This window comes from Thrips palmi, unplaced genomic scaffold (genome assembly GCF_012932325.1).
Source record: "Thrips palmi isolate BJ-2018 unplaced genomic scaffold, TpBJ-2018v1 HiC_scaffold_5, whole genome shotgun sequence".
In the NCBI taxonomy this organism is placed as follows: Eukaryota; Metazoa; Arthropoda; class Insecta; order Thysanoptera; family Thripidae; genus Thrips; species Thrips palmi.
This window is the reverse complement of record NW_023144632.1, coordinates 9,825,215-9,849,041: the sequence shown is the minus strand read 5'-3', so window position 1 is coordinate 9,849,041 and position 23,827 is coordinate 9,825,215. Positions and strand designations below refer to the sequence as shown.

General features: G+C 55.8%; 2 protein-coding genes across 2 annotated transcripts; one reads left to right on the top strand and one right to left on the bottom strand.

Moving 5' to 3' along the window:
- The first annotated feature begins 5,791 nt into the window (after window positions 1-5,791).
- On the top strand, window positions 5,792-7,387 carry LOC117650797. The gene is made up of 4 exons (XM_034394399.1): window positions 5,792-5,872; window positions 5,991-6,114; window positions 6,205-6,397; window positions 6,488-7,387. The coding sequence occupies exons 1-4, from the start codon at window positions 5,842-5,844 to the stop codon at window positions 7,352-7,354; spliced, it is 1,215 nt and encodes a 404-aa protein (XP_034250290.1). The 5' UTR covers window positions 5,792-5,841; the 3' UTR covers window positions 7,355-7,387.
- Window positions 7,388-19,187: 11,800 nt separating this feature from the next.
- On the bottom strand, window positions 19,188-19,806 carry LOC117651160 (the record flags this gene model as incomplete). The annotated part of the gene is made up of 2 exons (XM_034394965.1): window positions 19,188-19,551; window positions 19,754-19,806. Coding segments are annotated over 2 exons (417 nt in total), but the record flags the coding sequence as incomplete, so codon positions are not given.
- Window positions 19,807-23,827: the final 4,021 nt, after the last annotated feature.

The window sequence follows — 23,827 nt, the reverse complement described above, 5'->3', positions numbered from 1 at the left end:
TTGCTTGGTCAGTAGTGCGGCGGGGCCAGGGAAGAAGCACAGAGGACGAAGCGCATTCTTAGGCCATGAAATTATTTTCCATTTTCCGAGCGCGACCAGCGTCCCTTGCGTTGAGTGTGTTTTGGAGACGCGTGCGCCCAATATCCACACGGAGACGACCGCCTCCGTATTGTCCACCTCGAGTCCACGTCGTCGAGCCGTCCAGTGGCCGCCTCGCCTCGCCGCGCCGCGTCGATATCGTCTCTCTCTCGTTTTCAAACCCAAACCGTTCCGAAGAAGATGCCTCCGTTCTCGTCCGCCTATTAGTATGTCCCCCGTGTCGCAACGCCAGCACGACAGCGCGGCACCGGCCGACACAGGGCCGCCCGGCGGCCGCCAGGACACAAAGGAATGCAGCAGGCTGAAGACGAGCAGCGCTCTGTCTCTCTCGGGCCCAACGCCCCACTGTGTGAGAGAGGCGGCACGACGAAAGCACTGTCCGGAGCCAACCTGCAGTCTGCAGCCGCGTCGCGTCGCGTCGTGGCCACCGACGGGGCCTTGATCATGACGCCGAGGGCGCGCCGCCGCCGCGCCCACACCGCAGCAGCGCGCCCCGAGCTGCCTCCGAACGGCGCTTCGTCTCTGTCTCGCTCTCGCCACTGTTGAGGAGCACTGTGAGTGCGAGAAGGACCGAGCAACAAATGCACTGTTTGCTTCAGTTTGAAATCGCTCTACTGCAGCCGGCGCCCAAACTTGCCCAAACTCTTTGCTGGACAGTGTGGCTATGGCTCGCCCGCGGCGCCAAAAGGGCCTCGACGGCGGCCAGCACAAGCACAGTGCTTTAGTCGCGCTGTCCCTCTCGCACTCATGGGGCGGGCCGAAGGGATGCGAGAGAGAGACAGCGCGGAGGGCGGAAAGGGCGGCACTGCCTTGGTTGGTACTGCCTTGGCGCGGTGCGTGCGGCTGCAGAGATTGCCTGGTAATGTGATTCCGGGGCTGGTTTTGTCAAATGGCGCGGCCCAAGTGGCGGCGAGGCGAGGCGAGGGGGACGCCGTCGACGGCGCTCCAGCATCAACCTTGTCTCCATTTCTCCGGTTAGTTTCCCCCTCCTCGCTCGGGTGCGCTCCAATACTGGAGAGGTACATTCCCAAAGTACTCACATATATGAACCAGGCGCCACCGGAACCGCGTCGAACACCGTTTTCGCAGACAAACTCTAGCTTCTGCCGCCGAACGGACCGAGGTCGCCGCTCTGTCTTCGCCGCACTCACGGGGCGTCCCGTAGGGGTGCGAGAGAGGCGGGGTGCCGTTCAGAGTCCGCTGGCTCGCGGTCCACGCCGTCCACGCCGTCCACGCCGGGCAGAGTGCGACAGAGAGTGAGGGCGCGGAGGGGGCGCGAGGGCCGCCAAAGTGTTCCGCCGAGATCGTTTAAATTTCCCTAATCGCGTTTACATTGTCGCGACGACACTGGCAACGCATGACAGACGGGCGGGGCGAGGCGAGGCGAGGCGCGGCGGGGCGGGGCGGGGCGGCCTTTGAAGACGACGACGTCGCCGTCCTATTCCAGATATTGCGCCTCTCGCTTGCCAGGAAAACAGCGCGGCGCCGCGCGGCGCGGAGACCTCCCAGAGGGTGTATCAGGTTAGTCACCGCCGCGCCCGCGGCCCCGAGGCCCGCGGCACGTAGCCTGAAGCTGGCCGCCATCGTCTACAGTCTGCCCCCCGCCCTCTCCTCGTTCCGCAGTTCCACCTCCTCATTGCCAGGAAACACAAAGGGATAGACTCGATTCCGCCTCCATTTCACCCCCGCCGCCCCGCCTGACAGTTTTTCATACCGAAACCCTCCGCTCGGGGACGGCGGACGGAGACGCAACAATCTTGAATCTTGATGGAAGGTTTCCGCGCTCCGCGCCGCGCGTTCGCTGACCTCGTCGCGGGGCTGGACTGCGCAGGCTGCGCCGTGGCTGCGCTTGTCTCCGCCCGGCTCCGCGCTGCACCGCGACATGGAGTCTCCCACATTCTGTTCATTCCGTTCGTCTAGCCTAATGAAATCAAATTGGAGGAGTCCGCGCGGCGGACACTAGCCGCCGGCCATCCCCGCCTACCGGACGTACATCACGCAGCTGTCCGCGCGCCAATCATAAACGGCTTCCTGCCCCGCGGTGCCGTCGTTGGCGTCGTCGTTCGGCCCCCCCTCTCTCTCCCTCGCACTCACGGGGCGTCCCTGCGTGTGCGAGCGAGACAGCGCGACGCTCTGTTCAGCCTGCTGCGCCGTGGAAACCGGGAACCGTGCATGTGGGCCGACTGATGCCGAATCACGTCGGCCTGGACCGAGGCCTGGACCGAGGCCTGGACCGGGGCCTGGACCGAGGCCCGGATGGCCCAGACGCCCCATGTGTGCGACAGAGACCGCCAGCCCAGGCCGTCGGTCTGCTCGTCGCGTCGGCGCGTGCGGCGGCGAGGACATGAAAGCCCTATCATTGTCATCACGGTTCGATTAGCACCGCAGCGCCGCCGAGAGCAAAAAGAATGAGTCTGGCGGCGGGGAAAGGCAGGGGGGAGCGAGAGGGAGACGGAACGTGCCGACAGACGTGCCCGTCAACACGGACAATTATCATTTCGGCGGATGAAAAACCCGAAAACGGCGAGGCGAACAACACCGAGAATAATGAAGAGGCCGACGTCAGTCTGCAGGCGGTGAATGAAACCAAGCAAAGTGGAGCAGGAGGAGAGTTTGCGGCGGAGCAGCAGGGCTTCGAGCGGGGATTGGGCGGCCGCGCGGACCAAGGTGCGGGCGCGGAGTGGACCTCGCCTCTTCGGTTGGCTCCGTTCCTTCGACCCTTATTTGAAATATGGACTGGCGGGTCGGAGCGACATAACACTCCCGATAAATAACGCTGCTTCGCTGCTTCGGCGGCGCGTGGGCGGGGCAGAGGCCGTGCGTCGCGCCGAGGCGGTTCGCCGGCCACAGAGCTTGCCCCTTGTCGTTGGCCAGCCTGGCCCACTTGCCGAGAGTCATCCCGTTGTGGACAGCGCAATCTTGACTCACTGTCAGCCAGCCACAGTGTGCCCACACGACGAAGGCCCCGGCCGGCGCCACCACGGCCCTCCATAATAAACGAAAACGAAAGTGAATGTTGAACAAGGCGCAGTCCAAGATGTTTCCCTCCAATTAGCACCTTGGACGCACTCCGCGGGAGTGTGTGTGTTGTATGCGCGTGTGCGTGCGTGTCTGTGTTTGAAAAAGTGGGAGGGGAAGGGAGGGAGGGGCTATGAGGAGGAATGCCGTTAACCACCTTGAACCATTCGCCATTTCAGTTCGAGGCGTTTTCTGAGAATCTCACCCTCCTTGTCCCTGCACGCGATTCCCCCCCCCCCCTCTCTCTCTTTTCCCGCGACCGGTGCCCGGCTGCTCTTCCCCCTTGGGACTGTGCTCAGCCTCCCCAAACGGTTCGGCCGTAAACGCGGCTTTGGGTTGCGTTCGCTGGGGTTTATTTTCAAGAAAATTTCTGAGCGGGGTGGCGGCAGCGCAGTGCGTGCTTCAGCCGCAAGAAAGGACACCGCTGACTCTTCCGCTAGTCTCGGGCCTCGGTAGATCCGATGCAAGTTTCTGCAAGTCAATATAAAGCAGCGGATATAAGCAGAGTCGCAAAGTCAGCAAAGGCCACTTCACTTATATGATTCGATGATTGATAATCATCGCATGTGTGACGAAAGGAGGGAGTCGCATGGTGCATACACATCAGTAAAGACTAATTTTAAGTTGGCATCGACGTCGTCAATGATTGTTCTCGTGAGTAGTGTGCGCTCCTTTTACTTCACCAGGGCGTAAAACGCGTTTGGGTTGAGAGTTTGGAGAGTTTGGGGCCAAGAAAAAAGAATTTTATTCGAACCAGAAAATAAGAAAGAGGTCTTACTACATTTTAAACTTGAACCATGTCCTTTTTAGTTGTAAACTTAAAATATGTTAGAAATACTTGCGAACTAGGTCCCTGTCGGTGTAGATAGGGCTGTAGTAACCGCGAATCAAGTCCTTCTCAGCATCAGCAGCATAGACTGATCTAAGGTACTCGCGAGCAAGGTCCTTTTCGTTGTAAAAGCGCTTTGCATACTCGTTAATAAGGTCTTTTTCGGTGTAAACGGGCTTCTCGTACTCGCCCACTAGGTCCTTGTCGGCGAAGATCGCCTTGGCGTACTCGTGAGTGGGGACAAATTTAGCGTAAACGGGCTTCGCGTACTGGCTAACGAGGTCCTCTTCGGTGTAAACGGGCTTCACGTACTCGCGAACGAGATCCTTTCCGGTGTAAACGGGCTTCACGTAGTCGCGAACGAGGTCCTTTACGGTGTAAACGGGCTTCACGTAGTCGTGAACGTGGTCCTTGTCGGCGAAGACGGACTTGAGGTACTCGCGAATGGCTTCCTCCCCAGAGTGAACTGGCAGGACGATGCCGAAGCTCCTGGACTCCACGTTGTCCACTTCGAGGTCCCTGTCGTTCGGGTAGTTGTCACGGACGACCGCGAGGACTCCCTTCTCCATTTTGAAGACGCCCAGCTCCTTGAGGTCGGCGACGCGGGTGTTGCCCTTGATGGAGTCTGTGTCCACGATGAGGACGTACGGGTAAGGCCAGGAGTTCTGCGGGGAAAGCCCTCGGTCAGTACATGTCAGTTTGCCAAGAACGATTCGTCGTTAAGTTCCGTGAGGTTGAGCTACTTACCTCTGCGATGCGGACAGCGGTGTTGAGGTTGTAAGCAGGGAGGTGGATCTGATCCAGTTTCTTGAGCATCTCTGGCACCTGCAGGTGGCTTCCGGCGCTGAGGTACATGAACGACTTCTGGCGACCGTTGTTCAAGTATTGAACCAAAGGGCGCACCTCCTCGGGGTCGTAGACGTTGAGGAACTTGAAGCCGCTGCAAATGATGCAATGTCAATAGAGACGTCACCTTCCAGCACATGCCTTTGCACTAGTTCACAGTGCACTTACTAAGGGAGCAGGAAGACGTTCATCTTGTCCTCGACTCCATCCTTGAAGGCCACCATCACAGGGCCGTTCAGGACCTTCCTCACGCCACCCATCTCATGGGCGCGCCGGCTTTCGGGCACGTTCGGGTCACCTGTGAAAATCATTGGGTGATTAGAAGAACGAAGCCAGTCAATCCTCTGACTTTACAATCTACAACGCTCCCAGCCGAATAATTTAGTCGATGGGTTATGGTGGATATCAAATCGTCAAACAGTAAACTTGTCATCAGCGAATCATCTGTTCGCTACTTTTCCTTTCTAGATTTCTACGCAACCAAAAATCTTCTCCCGCTGTTTCCTGCGACTACTCACTGTAGAGGCTGATCATCTTGGCGCCAGACTCCAGCTCCACGCGGGGGGCCTCCACGGGCGTGGCGGTTTTCTCAGCGAGTTTCACTGAGGGCTGCACAGTGGATTTCTCCGCGAGTTTCACTGCGGGCTGCACAGTGGATTTCTCCGCGAGTTTCACTGAGGGCTGCACGGCCGACTGCTCGCTAAGGTGCTCGACGGGGTGCTCCACGACCACGCCGGCGGCGGCCACGGCCGCGAGGCCCAGGACGGCGAAGAACAGCTGCATGGCGGCGCTGCTGGAGTGTGCACCGTCCGACCGCGCTGCGGGTTTTTGTACGCCCTAGCCTGCCATGGGCGACCGATAAAGACAGCGCTAATGTGCGTGGCTCTCTCCGTCCGCTCCCTATCGCGAATGGCAAATCCCCGAGAGTCCCACCTACGCGTATAAAAACTCGGTTGCGAGGGCACTCGGCGAGTCAGTCTCAGGCAGCAGTCATGAACGCATTCGTCACCGCATTGGTGGTCGCCCTGGGCGTGGCTTCGGCCACGGCCATGCACGACGCGAGGATCATCAGCCTCTACGGTGAGTACAGCATCGACGAGTGGCACGCGTGGAGTGGACCAGTTGTTTCACTTTCTTTGACGATGGTGAAAACGTTACGTTCATGTTTAACTAAGGAGCCGACCTCTTTCGGTTTTAGGCACCCCCAGCACCTTTGGCAGGTCTGACGAGTTGAGCGGCCTGAAGGAGGCTTTTGACCGCCACGCGATCGTGGCCTTCAGGAACCCTCGCGACAACGAGATCAGCGCCTTCCTGGTCCCCAAGTACGTGTTGGACTTGCACTGCCATACCGCACATGTGGCGAGAAAAGGAGTACTCGACCGCGTACTCGACTCACGCTGTTTCCTTTGCAGTGGCATCAGAGGTATCTTTGACCCGTCCAACGTGGAGCTGCAGGCACTTCGCGAGTTCATGTACTCCGATGTCCCCAAGACAGCCCTCACCCTCAACTCAGCTCGCTACCTGAACATCCCCGAGATGTCCATGCCCATGCGCAAGCTCCGCCTGCCCACCGACAACCTGGACACCAGATTCCTATTCGACCAGGTTTGTAACATTTTAAGTATACCTACTGCTTTTAAAGCTGTGATAAGCTATGAGAGGAAAAACTAAATGGTTCGCGCTTTTCACTCACAGGAAAAGCAACAGTACCCGATCATCCTGTTCGTCAACAAGGACAGCGTTCGCTCTGGCAACGACTGGCTGGGCCACCTCACTCGTTTGGGTGACTTCAGCTTCAGCAACGGTGACGTCAAGATCGTCAACGACTTCTCCATCCCACTCAACGATCGCGAGAACGTGAAAGCTGTCTTCGGCGGGAAGTTCATCAACCCTATCGTCGGAGAGAAGGACCTGGTTACCAAGTACATCAACCCTACCCTCGGAGAGAAGGACCTGGTTGCCAAGTTCATTTACCCCACCCTCGGCGAGAAGGACCTGGTTACCAAGTACATCAACCCCACCCTCGGAGAAAAGGACCTGGTTGCCAAGTACATCAACCCCATCGTCGGCGAGAAGGACCTGGTTGCCAAGTACATCAACCCTACTTTCGTCGAGAAGGACATCCTCCGCAAGTACGTCAACCCAATCTACGGCGAGAGGGACATTATGACCAAGTACGCCAACCCCGCTATCGTCGAGAAGGACATCCTCCGCAAGTACGTCAACCCAATCTACGGCGAGAGGGACATTATGACCAAGTACATCAACCCCACTTTTGATGAGAAGGACATTATGACCAAGTACATCAACCCCATCTACGGCGAGAAGGACATTATGCAAGTACGTAAAACCCAATCTACGGCGAGAGAGACTTGGTTACCAAGTACATCAACCCAATGTACGGCGAGAAAGACATTATGGCTAAGTACGTCAACCCCATCTACGGCGAGAGGGACCTGCGCAGCAAGTACGTCGAGCCCATCTACAGCGAGAAGGACCTGGTTCGCGAGTTCTTGTAGCTCGTTAATGAGGGACTTTCTTAGGAGGAAGGTCCGGCTTTGATTAATGAATGAAGATCACGAACCTTACGTCGACCACACTAGCACTTAAAAGACCCATGTTCGAAGGATACTTGAAAGGAGAGTAGTATGTATTTCATTGTCTTTTTGTTTTCTACTCTGTTCTTCCTTGCTTTGTAACTTGGTATGTGCTCTTCGTTCGCAATAAAATAATGTGTCCACAATCCATTGCATAGCAACCAACTTATACACCCCTCTGCCCTGACGCTGTGCACTGGGAGGCTGGAAGCGTGAGCATCACTCTGAGGCATATTCGGGCGTGTTCTAGGCAACTACAACAGTTCTGCCGACTGGTGGGAGGTCCCGTCCGTTAACACACTTCCTTTCGGGCGTGTAAGTAGTCTTGTGTACCCCATCGAGATTAAATCGGCTGCACAGGCCGCCACTCAGCGCACACCACTGGGGCTGGACCGCCCCTCTGGACGTTTATTGCGTTTGGCCGCCACTCGCCGGCCCTGCGGCCCGCCCCCTTGTCGGCTTCGGACTAGCAGCGGGAGTCCGCGCCCCCGCCAAAGCATTTTTCTCTTCCCCTGCTTTCTGGTCCCACTGACTTACGACTCCCTGATCAGACAGTCTACGACGCGTTTGTCTAGTAGTGAGCTGCTTGCGAAGCCTCCGCAGACTTCTCTCCACACAGAATCATGATGCTCTCTCCCTCTACCGCTGTAAACAACCAGATAGTCTCCAAGTCGATGTCCCAGCCTGTCAGCTTCCACCAGAAAGGGCTTCAACCACGTAAAGTGTCTATAGGGTACGTACGCGCCAGTTGATTAGAGCGTATATATTGCATGCAGGGTTAGACTTGGTCCTGAAAGATTCAGGGCCGTAACGCGTCCCTGAGGTAGCCGGACACCCGTTTCCAGGACGGGAATGGCGAAATTCAACCAGTTTCCCGTTTGGTCCTGGAAACGGGTGTCATTGGCGACGTTTGTCCCCGTTTCCAGGACGGTTCGGAATTTTTTGGGGCTCTCGGTCCTGGAAACGATTCGGGGGGCCCCAAAGACGCCGAAGTAAGACCAGTTCGCACCTGGTAGCTTGCACATGAACTACTTTAAAACCCGCTGGGGCAATGATGCGCCATTCCCGCAGTGCGTTTCAGGGAAAAAAATCGGCAGCAAAAAGTGGCAATACGAAAGTCTAAAGGGAGACCCGCCGATCAGCTTCGGTGTTCTTAGGGGAAACCCGGGGCCTTCATCCGACGCATCCCTGCCGCGCAATTCGACAAATTAATGGAGTTCGTATTGGGGGGCCCACCCGAAGTGCGCGCGGTTTCTGTGGTACAGTGAGAGTCCAGATTCAGAGGCCTTACCTCAGAGGGGTCACATTGGGTATTTGAACCCGCGACCCCGAGTGCCGAGTCTAGTCAACTCCTCTACCCTGACCGCTCAGCCACCGAACCAGCTTGTCGGCGGCGACGTCGCAACTCCTCTTTAGCTGCCGTTCGAGAAATCTGGGCCCGAAAAAAGGGTACCTGGAGCGGTTTTCGAACCCGGGGCCTGCCGCTTCCCACAACATGCTCTTAACCACTGAGCCACCGGGGGCACCACGGCACCCGCTCTATCTGCGCCGGTACTCAATCTTCTGTGGATATACCTCCCGAATCAATTGGTCGCCGAAAAAATTGTACACTACCGGTCCCGAAACCCCGGGGCCTCCCGCTTCCCGCGACATGCTCTTAACCACTGAGCCACCGGGACGCCATGGCACCGGTCCTGCCTGCGCAGGTACCCAATCTTCTCTGGATATACCCCCCAAAAAAATTGGTCGCCGAAAAAACTGTGTATACTACCGGTCCCGAAACCCGGGCCTGCCGCTTCCCACATCATGCTCTTTACCACTGAGCTACCGGAAAACCATGGTGCTCGCTCTGGCAGCGCTGGTACTCCATTTCCCCTCCGGATAGACCTCCTCAAGAAGTTTGTTGCCGTTGCCGAAAAATTTGCTCATGGCACTAGTCTCGAACCTGAGACCTGCCAGTCAGGGAAAGGAGGACTCTAACCACTGCGCCATCAGGTTGCTATGCACGCCACCCACCTAGCGCCAAACTTTAATAGCCACCCATCTTGCTTGATGCTGGACAAATTATAAGTTCGGCGCTAGGAGAGCGGCGCTTATAGCAAACTGGTGGCGTAGTGGTTAGAACGCTGCGTTCCTGACTGGCAGGTCTCGGGTTCGAGACTTGTGCCATGAGCAAATTTTTCGGCAACGGCAACAAACTTCTTGAGGTCTATCCGGAGAGGATTGATACCAGCGCTGGCAGAGCAAACACCATGGTCCTCCGGTAGCTCAGTGGTAAAGAGCTTGATGTGGGAAGCGGCAGGTCCCGGGGTTTGGCACTGGTAGTATACACAATTTTTTCGGCGACCAATTGCTTGGGGGGGTATATCGAGAGAAGATTGGGGGACCTGCGCAGGCAGGGCGGGTGCCATGGCGTCCTGGTGGCTCAGTGGTTAAAGCATGTCGCGGGAAGCGGGAGGTCCCGGGTTCGGGACTGGTTATACACAATTTTTCGGCGACCAATTGCTTGGGGGGGTATATCGAGAGAAGATTGGGTACCTGCGCAGGCAGGGGGGTGCCATGGCGTCTCGGTGGCTCAGTGGTTAAGAGCATGTCGCGGGAAGCGGGAGGTCCCGGGGTTGGGACCGGTACTATACACAATTTTTTCGGCGACCAATTGCTTCGGGAGGTATATCCACAGAAGATTGGGTACCTGCGCAGGCAGGGCGGGTTTCCATGGCGTCCCCGGGGGCTCAGTGGGTTAAAAGCATGTTGTGGGGAAACGGCAGGTCCCGGGGTTTGAGACCGCTCCAGGTACCCTTTTTTCGGGACCAGATTTCTCGAACGGCAGCTCAAGAGGATTGCGACGTCGCCGCCGACAAGCTGGTTCGGTGGCTGAGCGGTCAGGGTAGAGGAGTTTACTAGACTCGGCACTCGGGGGGCGCGGGTTCAAATACCCAATGTGACCCCTCTGAGGTAAGGCCTCTGAATCTGGGGCTCTCACTGTACCCCAGAAACCGCGCGCACTTCGGTGGGCCAGCCCAATACGAACTCCACTAATCTGTCGAATTGCGCGGCAGGGATGCGTCGGATGAAGGCCCCCGGTTCCCATAAGAACACCGAAGCTGATCGGCGGGTCTCCTTGGACTTTCGTATTGCCACTTTTTGCTGCCGATTTTTTCCATGAAACGCACTGCGGGAATGGCGCATCATTGCCCAGCGGTTTAAAAGTAGTTCAGTGTGCAAGCTACCAGGTGCGAACTGGTCTTACTTCGGCGTCTTGGGGGACCCCGGCCGAGGGAAAAATTCCCCCGGTTTCCAAAGGGAAAACCCCCAATGAAGCCCAACCCAAAAATTTCCCAACCCCCTCCTGGAAACGGGTGTCCGGCTACCTCAGGGACGCGTTACGGTCCTGAATCTTTCAGGACCAAGTCTAACCGTGTGCAGATATCCTCCACTGAAATGCACACAATTTGATTTTACGGAGTACGCGCGTGCGTGACACTGACCTCCTGGTGGACATCCCACCCCAATACTATACTGCCTGCTGGTACCTGCAAACCAAACCCCCCCCCCCCCGCTCCCCCACCCACACACAACAAAACACACACACACACACACAACCACACACACACACACGTAAAACTCCCCCTCTCTCTCTCTCTCTCTCTCTCTTTTCCTCCCCACACACACCCCACACACACTCGCTCTCCCACAGAGTCCCGTGCGCGGCGATGATCCTGCCGAAGCCGCCTGCTCCCGGGCGGGGCAGGCGGGGCAGGCGGCCGCTGAGTGGAGCCTGAACGGCCTGAACGCCGCCAGGGGGAATGACCCTCGTCCTCCCTCGTCCTGTCCCACTCGAGCTAATTCCTGTCTTCCGGGTAGACGCGGCAACGCAAGGGGACTGGGGCAGGACGACAAGTGCCAGGATGTGGCAGGACCGACCACGACAAGCCGCCGCCGGACCCCGTCCGCCCCGCCGCGCTGTGGCCGCGGGACGATATGCGGTCCACTCCAAACCAACTGTGCCCCCTCCCCCTTTTTACCACAGAGTGAACAGAACAGCGTGGTTCGATTTGCGTGTCGGTTGGGCTCAGTGCATGGCGCGGAGATGCAACAGTCAAGCAATTTTCTGTGTTCATATTTTATTTTGCAGAAATAATACAGATAACATGTCAATTTTCGTCAATTCGCGGCAGGCGCGCAATGCTCACGGTGCGAAACGTTCGCGCGAAGAGTTCGCGGCGCGAAAGCGCGAAAAGTTCACATTAGGCGCGAAGAGTTCGGGTAGCTGCTCCGCTTCCTGACGTCGATGCCATTCTGGGCTTTAAATGCTTCTTTTCTTAAGGTCTTGACACAAAAAAAAAGTTTGAAAAACGTGCAACAACTCGTACACTACAAATCTAACAGTCTACTTAGCACGCACTTACAAATGCATGCTTGCAAGTACACACTTACAAACGCATGCTTGGCCAAGCATGCACTTACAAATGCATGCTTGGCAAGTACACACTTACAAACGCATGCTTGGCGCCGTATAACTCCATGCTAAGCATAGGCGTTTGTAAGTGTGTACTTGCCAAGCATGCATTTGTAAGTGCATGCTTGGCCAAGCATGCATTTGTAAGTGCGTGCTAAGTAGACAGTTAGGTTTGCAGTGTATGGAAGCAATCGCAGAAGTCAGTTTTGGGCCATTTTCAGGTGCATATTCATTTTTAATGTGGCTTTTCTCCTAAATGGGCACAATAATGTGGTAAAAACTCAATTTCGTGATAAATAAAGTTATTCTCTTCTTCGGGCTCCTTCGTGTACTCCATCTTGCTTAGGAATAAGGGGTGAGTCAGAGGGCAACTTAAACATATAAATCCCCAACCCTTTTACAAAAAACTTAGAGCAAAGCAGAGAGCTAGCCCTTACGTCCCACGTTGGACAGCATACTGGTGAAGGAGTACCAGGCGCGAAGCGCGTTGCCAGCGCTGCTCAGGTTGAGCGGTCCAAGCCCCTTGAAGCTCAGTGTGGCCGGCCGCTCGGCCAGCATCTCCAAGAGCAGCAGGGGGCGGCGCATGCCTGGGGTGTCGTCGTCGTCCACCTTCAATCAAAAAAATTTAATTCCGAATCAAATCTTATAGAAGATTTATCTCTACAAATCAAATTGAGTGTTACATATATTTTCGAGGGGATGACCAGTAAATACATGCACACCTGATCCAAATTATTTCCCCACTTACTCATTAAATTATGATTAATTGTGCAGACAATTCTGGATCCAGAAAGACGATAAAGTTCCGCTGCGATGGCCAAACTGCGACGAGCTTAGGTGGATTTAGGTTGTGTTCAGCTGGGTGATTATCGACATCGTTTTATTTTACTATTCAACACGTCGCTGTTCGCGTCTACCGGCCGTGGCTTGCGGCCAGCGGCCGTTACCGGCGACAACCGGCCTATACCGGCGGTGGAGTTGAATTTTTCATTATTGGTCTTTGAATCGAATCAGGTAAGAAATTGACGTATTGAGTTCGAATGAAACAGCGAGTTCGGACGTTTCTTTAATTAAGTGATTTTTTTTCCTGTCTGTCCGGCACAGTTTGAAATCGAATTTCTTCCCAAGATCAGAAAGTTTCGCGTAATTCGAGCTCGAACTGAGCAAATTTGACCGTGAATTAAATTGAGTCTTGCCTGACTCGTTTCGACTCGGCACCGAACTATTCGGACATTCCTACCTCGAAGGCAGCGTGGAACGCATTCTCCCGCACTGTCAGGCTCACGTCCGTGAGGCTCTGGCTGAGGATAGCCAGCGGCATGAACACCGCCAGGTTGATGAACGCCGCCGTGAACGTGAGTGTGCGCAAATCGCCGTGCAGCACCTGGACCACAGATTATTACAGTGCGCCAGAAGACCGAGGGCGCTCATAGAACAAAATTCACTGTACCCAATTTTTTCCCCACATATTTAGAACGCAAAAAAGCACGACACTAAAGGAACCATTCCTCTACCAACTAACTTGCAAAGTGCTCATCAAAGGGGAGGAGAAGCAGCACAGCATAAAATGCGTGATGCTGTCACTGTAAAGCTCTTCCACCTCCCGTGCTAGGGACAAAATCTGTTCGAAAATGGAGAAAATCGATGAAACTACATAGGCAAGTCGATTGAGCAGACCATTTAGGTATCGATTTCCAGTGTGGGGCGGCTCAGTGGGCCAGAAGGCCGATGGATGCGGTTAAAATCTCGGACGCGTTTCGAGCCCCAGAGTCGGTAAATGGGACTCAAACTAGCGTGTGACCCCTCCGACGGATTGACCTCCGAACGAGGAATTCATTGGTGGTCCGACGTTCCGTCTGAGTCCTGTCTAGCGACTCTGCAACTAGAAACGCGTCTAGTGTTTTGGCCGCCGGCGCCGGTTTTCTGGCCCACTGTGGGGCGCGCGAAAAACCTTCTGGTGCAGGACGATGGCACCTTCCACGTCCTGCCTGGTGCGCGACCTCTGCAGCCAGACGCTTAGCACGCCGTACTGGCCCATGAGGGACGTGACCATGACGCCGATGAGGCAGCCCGCCGCGTAGAAGCCCGTGCACCCCACGAGCATCAGCACCGCCTGCACCAAGCCCACGGCCCGCTCGGACTCCGCGGTGGTCGGGGACGGCCAGACGGCACAGTAAGTGCGTCCCGTGGCGAGCACGGTCAGCCACACAGAGCCGATCATGGCGCTGCCGAAGAAGGTCTGGCGAAGGCACACTCTCTCAAGAACACTAAAAACCTTACTGTCTACTCAGTACACGCTTACAATATGCTTAAAAGTAGTTCACATGGCACCGGCCGGTGACAGCCGAAAACGGCCGGTGACAGCTGAAAACGGCCAGAAAACGGCCGGCGACAGCCGAAAACGGCCACCGACAGCTGGAAACGGCCGGTGACAGCCGAGAACGGCATGTGACACCCGAAAGCAGCCGGTGACAGCCCAACAGCCGGTGACAGCCGAAAACCGCCAGGGACAGCCGAAAACGGCCGGTGGCAGCGAAAAAGGCCAGAGACAGCCGAAAACCGCTGATGACAGCTGAAAACGGCCGGCTCAATAAGAGCAAAATGTCACGAACCTGCAGGTTTGTCATTCGGCGGTGCATGCGGTGCGCATGCGTCATCACATTCTGCCAACAAAATCAATTTGAAGAAACCCTCAAGCAGCTTAAAAAGACAAAGTAGATGGTTACAATCTTCATTGCCGTGCCCGATAACTCATGTTACTACCCTCTAGAGTCAAAACTCAAGCCCTGAAGAGATTGTCACGACAATTTCGTACTTCTGTAGAAGTAAGGACTGTGACGGATCCAGAGGCGGACTCACTCAGCAACCAAAAGAGATATCTGATTGTGAGTTTATATTTGGCGATCCCAAACGGCAATACTTTGAAGTGTCACTGGCTCACGATTTATTTTGTGAACAAGTAATTTTACAAAATTAGTCAAACATACATTTAGACAAGACTACTGTTGCTTTAACTGAATACGTACTTAATGAGTAAAAAGTCAGTAACGGGCTCAGAGTGTGTCCTCAAAGAAAACTGCATGGAAATTTAGTGTGAACGCCTGATCAAAAATCACGCACCTCTAAAAGCTGAAATTCTGAAAACTTAATCTGATAATTGATGCCCTGAGTTCTGCAGAATGTCTGAATAAGTTTTCAGCTTTCACAGGTGCACAAATTTTGATCAGGTTTTTAGACGTTTCTGGCATTCTGACAAGATTTACACGAGTGGCACGTGATTTACAGTATGACCCTTGTTGGCGATACAATTGTATCCTCAAAAATAAACTCAAGTTTGGGATAAGAGCATGGCGGTTACCTGGATGACAGGGTCCTCTTCAGCACACTTCTGGATCTGTTTGGCGACGTCCTGGAGGCCCTTCAGAATGGCAAGGGTGCGGTCGCGTCGTCGGAAGAAGGGGATGTTGGCGCCAATGCACGAGTAGAAGCCGCAGGCCATGTTGGCGGGGTTCGACGCCTCCACCAGGTCAGCCGAGAGTAGCGCCGCCGTCCCAAACGAGGCTGCAGCTATCCCCACGAAGACTTGGGGCACCTACACTGGTACCATTAAAGTGTATCACTGAGCCACTCGCGAAGCGTGCAGTCTTTACGGCGTATTGCGCTTCCTGCTATCTAAATGCGGGAACATCAGAGCCCTGCCTCGAAGCGTATTTGTACGTAGGGCGTAAGGCCTTCAAGCGTAGCTGAAGACTACGACCCCCCTCCCCCCCCCCCAAAAAAAAAAAATAACGGGATCGGTAACCAATTCTTCTTTTGTCTAGTGCTATGATGCGATCTTTACCACACTGCAGACGAATATTGCAAAGACACGTTGTCGCAGTCCTCTCGGGCCGTCTCGCCGCAAAAGCCATATCCAAAAGCCAAGGTCTGTGATCATCGACATAGCACTGGCAAGGCCGACGACTCTCCGGTAATCTCCCAGCAGCGCTAAATGTGTAAACATGCCGTGTTAATGTCAGTGCTGGGACTCCAGACAAAGTCCGCACTGATTGAGTTGATCGGGATCTGGTCTCCCAGAGTACTCTCCCCGTTCCATCAGCAAATTGGCAAAGGAAGTCAACTCGAAGTTTAGGAACACAGTAGCAGATGTCACCTTGAAAAGGCTCTGCGGTGGTAAGAGGTGACCGTAGAAACTTAAGTGAAAACACACGTGCAGTGGAGCGGCAGGGCAGGCTGGAGTCGCAGGCGATCGGCCAGCGAGCGGCGCGGTTCTGTTCTGTAGTTCGCTGCTGCGTGCGGCCGCTGCTTAGTGTCCCACAGCCAACGGCCACGCCAGGGGCACGCTTGCTTCTCATGTCCAGACTGTGGTGATTAATTTTTCAATTTGCGACAAATTCTTCATTATGTGCGCTAAGTCATGATCCACAGCCAGACCTCCTCGAGAATATTAGGTGTGAAGTATTTCTGGGTGACCTTCAGCGCAGTACGGACCCCTCGGGCCCAACACTCTTATTTCACTTTTCCTTGTCATCACTCTTGCAAACTGCTCGCGATGCCGCCCGTCTGACTAATTCCTGGCCGTCTAAGGCGCCACTCCGAAGGCGTGTCAGCCGCAATGCCCCTCCCCTGGCGTGTTTGCGCGCACCATCTCGCACACGCGAGGCACTGCATTGGTTAATTCCGAGGAGACAACCACGTCCGATGTTTGGGGACACAAGATATCTCAAGACAAGCGAGGTTTGAAGGTACTTCTGAATCTAAGGCGAAACGATCTGGGCAAGGCGGCTGTGCAATTTTCTAACCTCAAAACTTTTTAACCTGGGTGAAATGAACTGTTTTACTGCACGTTTTTATGAACAACCTGACCTTAATCTATCCAACACTCAAAACACCTGGTAAAGTAGTCTCCAGCATTGTATTGCAAACTCTCTTACAAACTATTTTCTTCGTATTGCGAAGTATTACTTTGCAACTTGCAAAGAAAATACTTTGCAACGTTAAAAACCAATGCTTCGCAAACGTTGCAAACTTTTTTTCTTCGCAACTTATGAACTATTCCTTTGCAACACGCAGACAAAAGTTTGCAAGGGAGTTCGTAATACAAAGCCGGAGAATACTTCGTAATGCGAAGCACTTTTCTTTTGCAAGCCTTTGTAAACATCTTAAATGTCTGTTTTCCATCGAAACAAATTGATAAGCAGCTGGTCCTCCACGTAGTTTTTAGTTTTATTGATGTACTCTGTATGAAACATAAAACTCCACTCAATGCAGTTCTAGCCTTAGATAGCATAAATGGAAGTTATTTCGTGACTACCAATATTTCGTGAAATCGTATTTTTGCTTGGTGGGATGACGGGTCCGAAATTCGGTAACGATCATGACATTAATTCTCATAACGCCAACTCTGCGGCATTCTTCTGGCCAGCGCGGCAAAACAAAGTGGAGGTTGCCCCCGGCGCTGGAGTCCGCTGGGGTCCAGCCTGGTCTTGTCGCTGCCGGCCGGACTGGCGGGATTTCCCGGTAATCGGTAATGATAGCGCTGGAGCCCCGGGCCGTTTGTCCCGAATCGGCGCGTCCTCTCCCCGCCATGCCAGGCCCCGCCGCCCCGGGCCTTTTTGGGCGAGCCTTCGGGGCTTTCAGGGCCTTCAGGGCCTTTAGGGCCTTTAGGAAGAGGAACGGCGACAGCACCGCCACGCGCCGCCATGTCAGCGAGGAATTTACACGACGTGTCCGATGGCTTTGGTGCGCGTCGTAATGAGAAAATCGCATCGGGAAAGGGGAGAAAAGAGAAGGCTTTCCGAACAGAACAAAATGTAGCAGAAAGAACGATGAAAGAGCGGATAACTGTTTTCACTATGTTACATGCATTTAAGATCCGTTTTTATTTTTAAGTTTGCCGCCGATGATTGGGACTTCCCTTCGATGGATCCATCGAACGTCACTGGTACTACTCGCACTTCAGCGCTCGACGCAGTAGATGCTTGGAATAAAAGAAAACTTTCTTGAAAAAAAAAATACTGTGTAAAGGAGAATCAAAAAAACTATTTGAGAACCGGGTTGCGTTTGGCGCTTTTCGTTCTACTTTCCTTCCGGTTTTTGCATTCGCCACACGCGTGTGCTCCCCACCCCACCGTGGTGCGTCGATTTGGCGCTGCGCTCCCCTCGCGGTGTGAAGCAGGAAGAGGCTCCCTGGGTAACGTGGGGTCAAGCACTGCGTGAGTCGAGTTGACGAGCCACTGACTAGGGCTAAATTCGGCCGGGGCACAAGGTGAGCCCGCTCCTGCACTGACGAAAACAAGTTTCAGGGGAGAGAGAAGCGGGGGGGGGGGGGGGAGGAGGAGGAGAGCAGTGCGCCGCTCAGAAAGGAATCACGTTAAAAGGCTGAATAAATAAGCGGGACTTTTGCACAGTAGTGAGCGCGCCTGCAGCTGGGCTCCCCAAAAATAGGACTGCAGAAGGTAAACGGCTTGCGGAGGGAGACGGGAAATAAAGTGGGAGCGAGAGCTAGGTAAAGTGGCTTGCCAGTTAAGCCCTTGTCCCCCCCCCCTCCCCCAGCCCAATCCCCGTTTCGGTCCGGCCTATCCCCCAACTATCCACTACCTCCCCCTTCTCCTATTAAACTCGTCTCTCTAAAATGGGGGCGGGGGCGACGAGCTAAAACTCCCCCGTCAGCCGAAGGATCAGGAGCGTCCCCCTTCCCCCTCCCCCTTTCCGTGGACCGACTCTATCCCGGGGCTCTAGAAGCCCCCTTGCTCAGTGCTCAGCCGCGGCCTTCTTTATGTCCGGCAGACTCAGATGCAATATCTCAGAATCAAACTGAACGCCTCTCGGCCCCGCCCCGCCCCGCCCCGCCCCGCCCCCCCCCGCTGCTTGGCCACACCCCCGCCCCAGGGCCGCGTTGCCGCGTTCGGAGGCACGCGGCCGCGCCCCGTTCCAGAATCGCCGGTCAGAAAAAAAAACCCTCTCGCGCAATTCGGAGGCGGGCCATGTTGCCGTCGTCGGGTGGCAGCGACGCAAGGGCAGGCCAGGGCAGGCCCGGGCACGGGGAGGATCGTCGGGGATCGGAGCGCGACTCACAACTCTTGGCGGAGCACAAGAAGGTCTTTGTCCAGCGCGCTGCACGGGGATGGGCGGGGAGGTGGCGCCCCCCGGGGACGACGACGAAGGAGGACGACGCAGAGCGCCGCAGTGATTCACGTTACGGCGTGGCGGGACTTCAGGCCGCAGTCCGGGCCGCGGTTCGGCAAGGCTTCTTTGAGCCGCAATCCTGCAAAAGGACATGAGGGGCGCGAGAAAGAACGAGAGGATCGTCGAAAAAGGGTTTATTGACGACCAGGCACTAGTTGGGGTTGTCGTGGAGGCGCGCCGTCCCCAGCGGAGCCGTGTTGTGGTGGTGCAGCGGCCTGCCGCCGCCGTACAGCCCGTACGCGCCGACGCCCAGGCGGTAGGGCAGGTCCGCGTCCGTAACGCCGTCCGGGCGGTACCGAGCCAGGTACCCGAACGGAGGCCCGAAGCCTGGGTAGGCCGGGTAGCCGCAGACCTCGCTCAGCGGCGCGCACCGGCACGGCCCCTGCTGCCCCGCCAGTCCCGCAAGCCCCAGCTCTTGCAGCAGGCGCTCGCGGCGTCGCAGCCAGGCCGCCTCCCAGAAGGGCGCCGTGACGGACGGCCCGGGCGCCAGGCCGACCGGCGGAGGGAGAGGGTACCTGCACCAACAGTTTGAAAGCAAACACTGAGTATCAGGGAGGGCGGCAGACGGGCTCACCTGCAGCAGCCAAAGAATGCACCAGTGTAGAAAGGGTTGCCAGCCTCCAAGCCGGCCTCAGCCTGGGCTCAGCTTCTCGAGAGCGAAGCCATGATACTGCCGAGGTTGGAGACCCTTCCGCCAAGTTGCTACAAATTGCTCACCTGTAGCCGAACACCTCCACCTCGCTGTCCGGCTCGTTGATGGGGACGACGCGGGGGCCTCCGCCTCCAGCCCACGGCGTCGGTCGCGGCCCGGCTGGCGGTGGCGGCAGCGGTGGCGGCAGCGGCAGCGGCACGGCCGTAGGGCCGTCGGTGTCCCTGGCGGGCTGGTGTCTCGAGGCCCGCGTCGTCGCGCCCGCGCCGTCCCGCTGGGCGTCCCTGCCGCGGCGGCCGTCTCGGTGTTGAGGATCCCTCTCCGCGGCGACGGCCTCGTTGGGCCGGAAGTCGCCCGCCGACAAGGGTGCGGCGTATGACGGCGTCAGGGGCCCAGCCAACGAGGAGCCCGTCAACGAAGACGCCGTCAAGAGGCGGCCGTCCCCCGCGATGGGCCGCCAGCCACTCTGCGACACGGCGTGCACGGCATGCACCACGGCCAGGGCCTCGCTCCCCGACGCCTCCTGCTCCCCGGGCAGGGCCCTGTGGGAAGGCGGCATCACACAGGGCAGACAACAACGCGAAAGAAAACAAACTGAAAATAAAACCTTCTAACTCACCCGCCCGACGCGTTCCTCGATCCAGAAGCGGGGTTCGACAGTCCCTGGCACAGCGCGGCCGCACAGGCGGCCAGGACGACGGCGTACTCGTGCATGGTGCGCGGTCAGTCGCGAACTGACCTGGGGAAGAAGCACATCCCGGGGGACCGCTCCGGGGACAATGTTGGACGCGACCCACCCGCACTTCACTTTAACGCACTTCCACTTTCCGTTGCCCCTCCCTCTCTTACACAACCTGCGCTTTCATGCGGGGTGCGTCTGCAGACGTTTGCAGGAATCGAGACGCTGACACCCACGACATTCCCCCCCCCTTTTTTTCCTTGCCACGTCTCCCGCGACGCCAAGTTGTACATCAAAAAGGGTGCCGCCGTGTGCCTTTCGTTGGGCTGCGAACGTCCCTCGGCCAGACGACCAAACCACCGCAACTTTTGGCCGAGCCGTAAACCGTATTACGCCAACAGGGTTATCATTAGAGCCAGATGAACTACGGGCGAAAGCCTCTCCCCCCCCCCCTTTTGGGCGTGCCCATACGCTACAATAATAGCAAACTAATTGTTATGCTTGCATAGAGTCCATGCGAGAGAATTCCAGTTGCAGCTTTTACGTACGGAACATGCTGCACTGCTGCACCCACGGCAAAGCCTATGGCCGAGCAGCCGGCTCCAGGGCCTAATTGGTGGGAGGTGAAAATGAAAATCCAGTGCTCTTGTCCCGGCAGTAGTTTTTTTCACAGGTGTGCCTCAGGCCGGGCGTCTGATGCTCGCTGCTGTCGCTTTCATTGGGGGCCATGCGGGGCTGTACCGCCGTACTGCCGTCCACCGCACTCTCGCTGGAACACGGCGCTTCCCGCCGCCGCTTCCGGCGAGGCGCTGTCGCCGTGCGTGCCGTGCGCGTCCTGGAGCCCTGGAGTCCTGGAGGAAGGCGGTGGGGCAACGGGGTGTGTGCATAGTGGCCGTACAACGGGGGGGCACTCCACGGTGTGTGTGTGTGTGTGTGTGTGTGTGCCGTTGGCAAATACCACTGATGACGATGTGTGTGCCAGAAGGGGGAAGAAACGCCATAATTTTTTCGACTTGTGTGAGCAGTCGTAGGTGCAGGCCGCCCGGTACGCACTCGCACCGTCCGATCCACTAGAATACCGAAAACACCGCCAGCGGCAAAAATAAAGTGAGTGCAAAGCGGTCTCAACTTCTCTTTCTTTTCTCCCCGCGACTTTTTGTTTGGGGCGTGGATCATCACCAGCAGAGCGGCGGGCATAAGTGAATTAGACGTCGCTTTAATAACTGGCGGCAGCTGTTTGCGTGCGCATTCGCCTGCACCTGCATAGTGCTGCTGATGGTATCGTCCAGGTTGGACAAGCAAAGCGAAGCCAAGCGAGGCAAAGCGCGGCGTGTCGAAGCAAAACGAGCGCTATTTTAAGAGCGTGCATCTTTCCTGCTTTTCTTTTTCGTTTTCTTTTCGGTCGCGTCGTGAGCTCCGCTCGCCGCCGCCGCTGCACACTTAGCGCCCTCCCGTAAGAGATGCGCAAGCCGAGCCGATCCGGCCCTGGTTCGTTGGGGCCTGGGCTCGGGAACCCAAAACGCCTGTGTGAGGCTAGGTATGAAAAAAGTAGCGCCCGAAAGCAGACGCCCGCGTTGCCGACACGCGTTTTTTACAAAGACGCCAAACAAATTTAATTTGCTGGTGAAGACGTGCAAATAACGTCAAATGTTAAAATCAAATTTATTTTCTCCGAGAAACGTGCCGCGTAAACAACAATAACTGCAGCTCAGACGGCGGAAACTTTGGGAGTTGAGGTTATTGGTGCACACTGTTGACTTGCGAAGGTTCCTGGCCTTTTTTTCGATCCAAGAGTGCACTGAAACGGAAATAAATTACTTTAGCTCCTGACTGGCCCGGGGTCGTCCACCCGCTTTTTTCCCCGACAAGTTTTAATTGGGCCCCAGCACCGCGACAAAAAAGACCGACTATCTTTTCATACCCTGCCTCGCGCAGGTGCCCAACTCCCCAGCGACCACCAAAGCTCGAGCTTGCCACCTTACAGGAGGGTCGCTATGCCACTGGCTCCGCGGCGTTTCGTCGATCTGTCTCTCTCGCACCCATGCGGGACGGTGCGATCACGGAACGACTCTCTCGGAATCGTTCGGCTATGCATTACCTCGTAAAAGGCGCAGAGCCTATACGCGCTGCTAGTTTCCGTGCTGATTTTTTCGTGGCAACACATCTCATAACTTTCCTCCGTTCCTTTTCGTGCATTGCCTTGTATACGCAGATTCAACTTTCAGTTTCAGAGTTTGCGCACTTAAATGCAGACCCTCTAGGGCAGCGGTTCCCAACCTTGGGGTCGAAAAAATTTCGAAGGGTCGCGGCGAGGTGGTTGGGGTCCCCGGGGCCCTGTTTCCCGGCTGGCAGAATTGTTCAAAACGGTCGAAAATCCCTTTGAAAACTCGTGTTTTAGGCCGACTTTAAGCAGCAACTGCGTCTGATCCGAGGCGGTATTTCGTCCTCCCTCAGCGGGCATTTGGTCTTTGGACCTTCCTTTAGCATGCCTTTGTTACGGAGTGCGATTATCGGCCTTAGTTTGGGAGCAGTATTGTCTCAAAGTTGATGAAAACAGTATAAAATGCCTTTGCATGCCATTTTGATCCACTTTGAGACAATACTGCTCCCAAACTAAGGCCGATTCGCACTCCGTAACAAAGGCATGTCTAAAGGAGTCCGAAGCCAATGCCCGTTGAGGGGCGAATACGCCTGGTGACGCAAGTCTTCAAAGTCGAGCCCAAAACACGTTTTTCAAAGCATTTGCATGGCCGTTTTGATCACTTTGGCAATACTGCTCCCAAACTAAGGCAGATAATCACACTCCGTAACAAAGGCATGCTAAAGGAAGGTCCAAAGACCAAATGCCCGTTGAGGGAGGACGAAATACCGCCTCGGATCAGACGCAGTGGCTGCTTAAAATCGGCCCACAACACGATTTTTCAAAGACATTTGTGGCCGTTTTGATCAACTTTGCGGCAATACTGCTCCCAAACTAAGGTGGATTATCTCACTTTGTATCAAAGGCATGCTAAAGGAGGGGTCGCGTGGGGTCGCGAAATTCTTCCTGGGGGTCGTGGAAATTTTTTGTATCAAATTTGGGGTCGCGAACCGAAAAAGGTGGGGAACCGCTGCTCTAGGGCATGCGTCGATAAAACATTTGATTTATTTGAGTCCTTGACGCAGAAAAAGCTGAAACAAAGAATGTAGTTGGCTCAGAAATCCCATTGCAATGCAACCATGGCATGGATTCTTCCTCTGCGGGGCTGCTGGTGTGAATACCCCGCGCAGCGCGCAGGCCGACTTCCCCCTGCCGGCGATACTCCGCGCGCCGCGAGACCTTCCAACGCGGTGTATCTCCGCGTTGGCGACGCGACTCGCGTGGCTCGCGTGTTGCGTTCATACTCCTCGCGGTGCAGCATGGGGCAGCAGCGTGGGGTCGGAAGGACAGTTTAGTTGCGCTGTCCTGACATTGCCGGCAAAT

Bases quoted from the DNA above. Each gene is read 5' to 3' on its own strand.
- LOC117650797 (XM_034394399.1), top strand. From the start codon at position 5,842: ATGCACGACGCGAGGATCATCAGCCTCTACG. The intron at 5,873-5,990 runs GTGAGTACAGCA...TTTCGGTTTTAG, and splicing joins GAGGATCATCAGCCTCTACG to GCACCCCCAGCACCTTTGGC. The intron at 6,115-6,204 runs GTACGTGTTGGA...TTTCCTTTGCAG, and splicing joins AGCGCCTTCCTGGTCCCCAA to TGGCATCAGAGGTATCTTTG.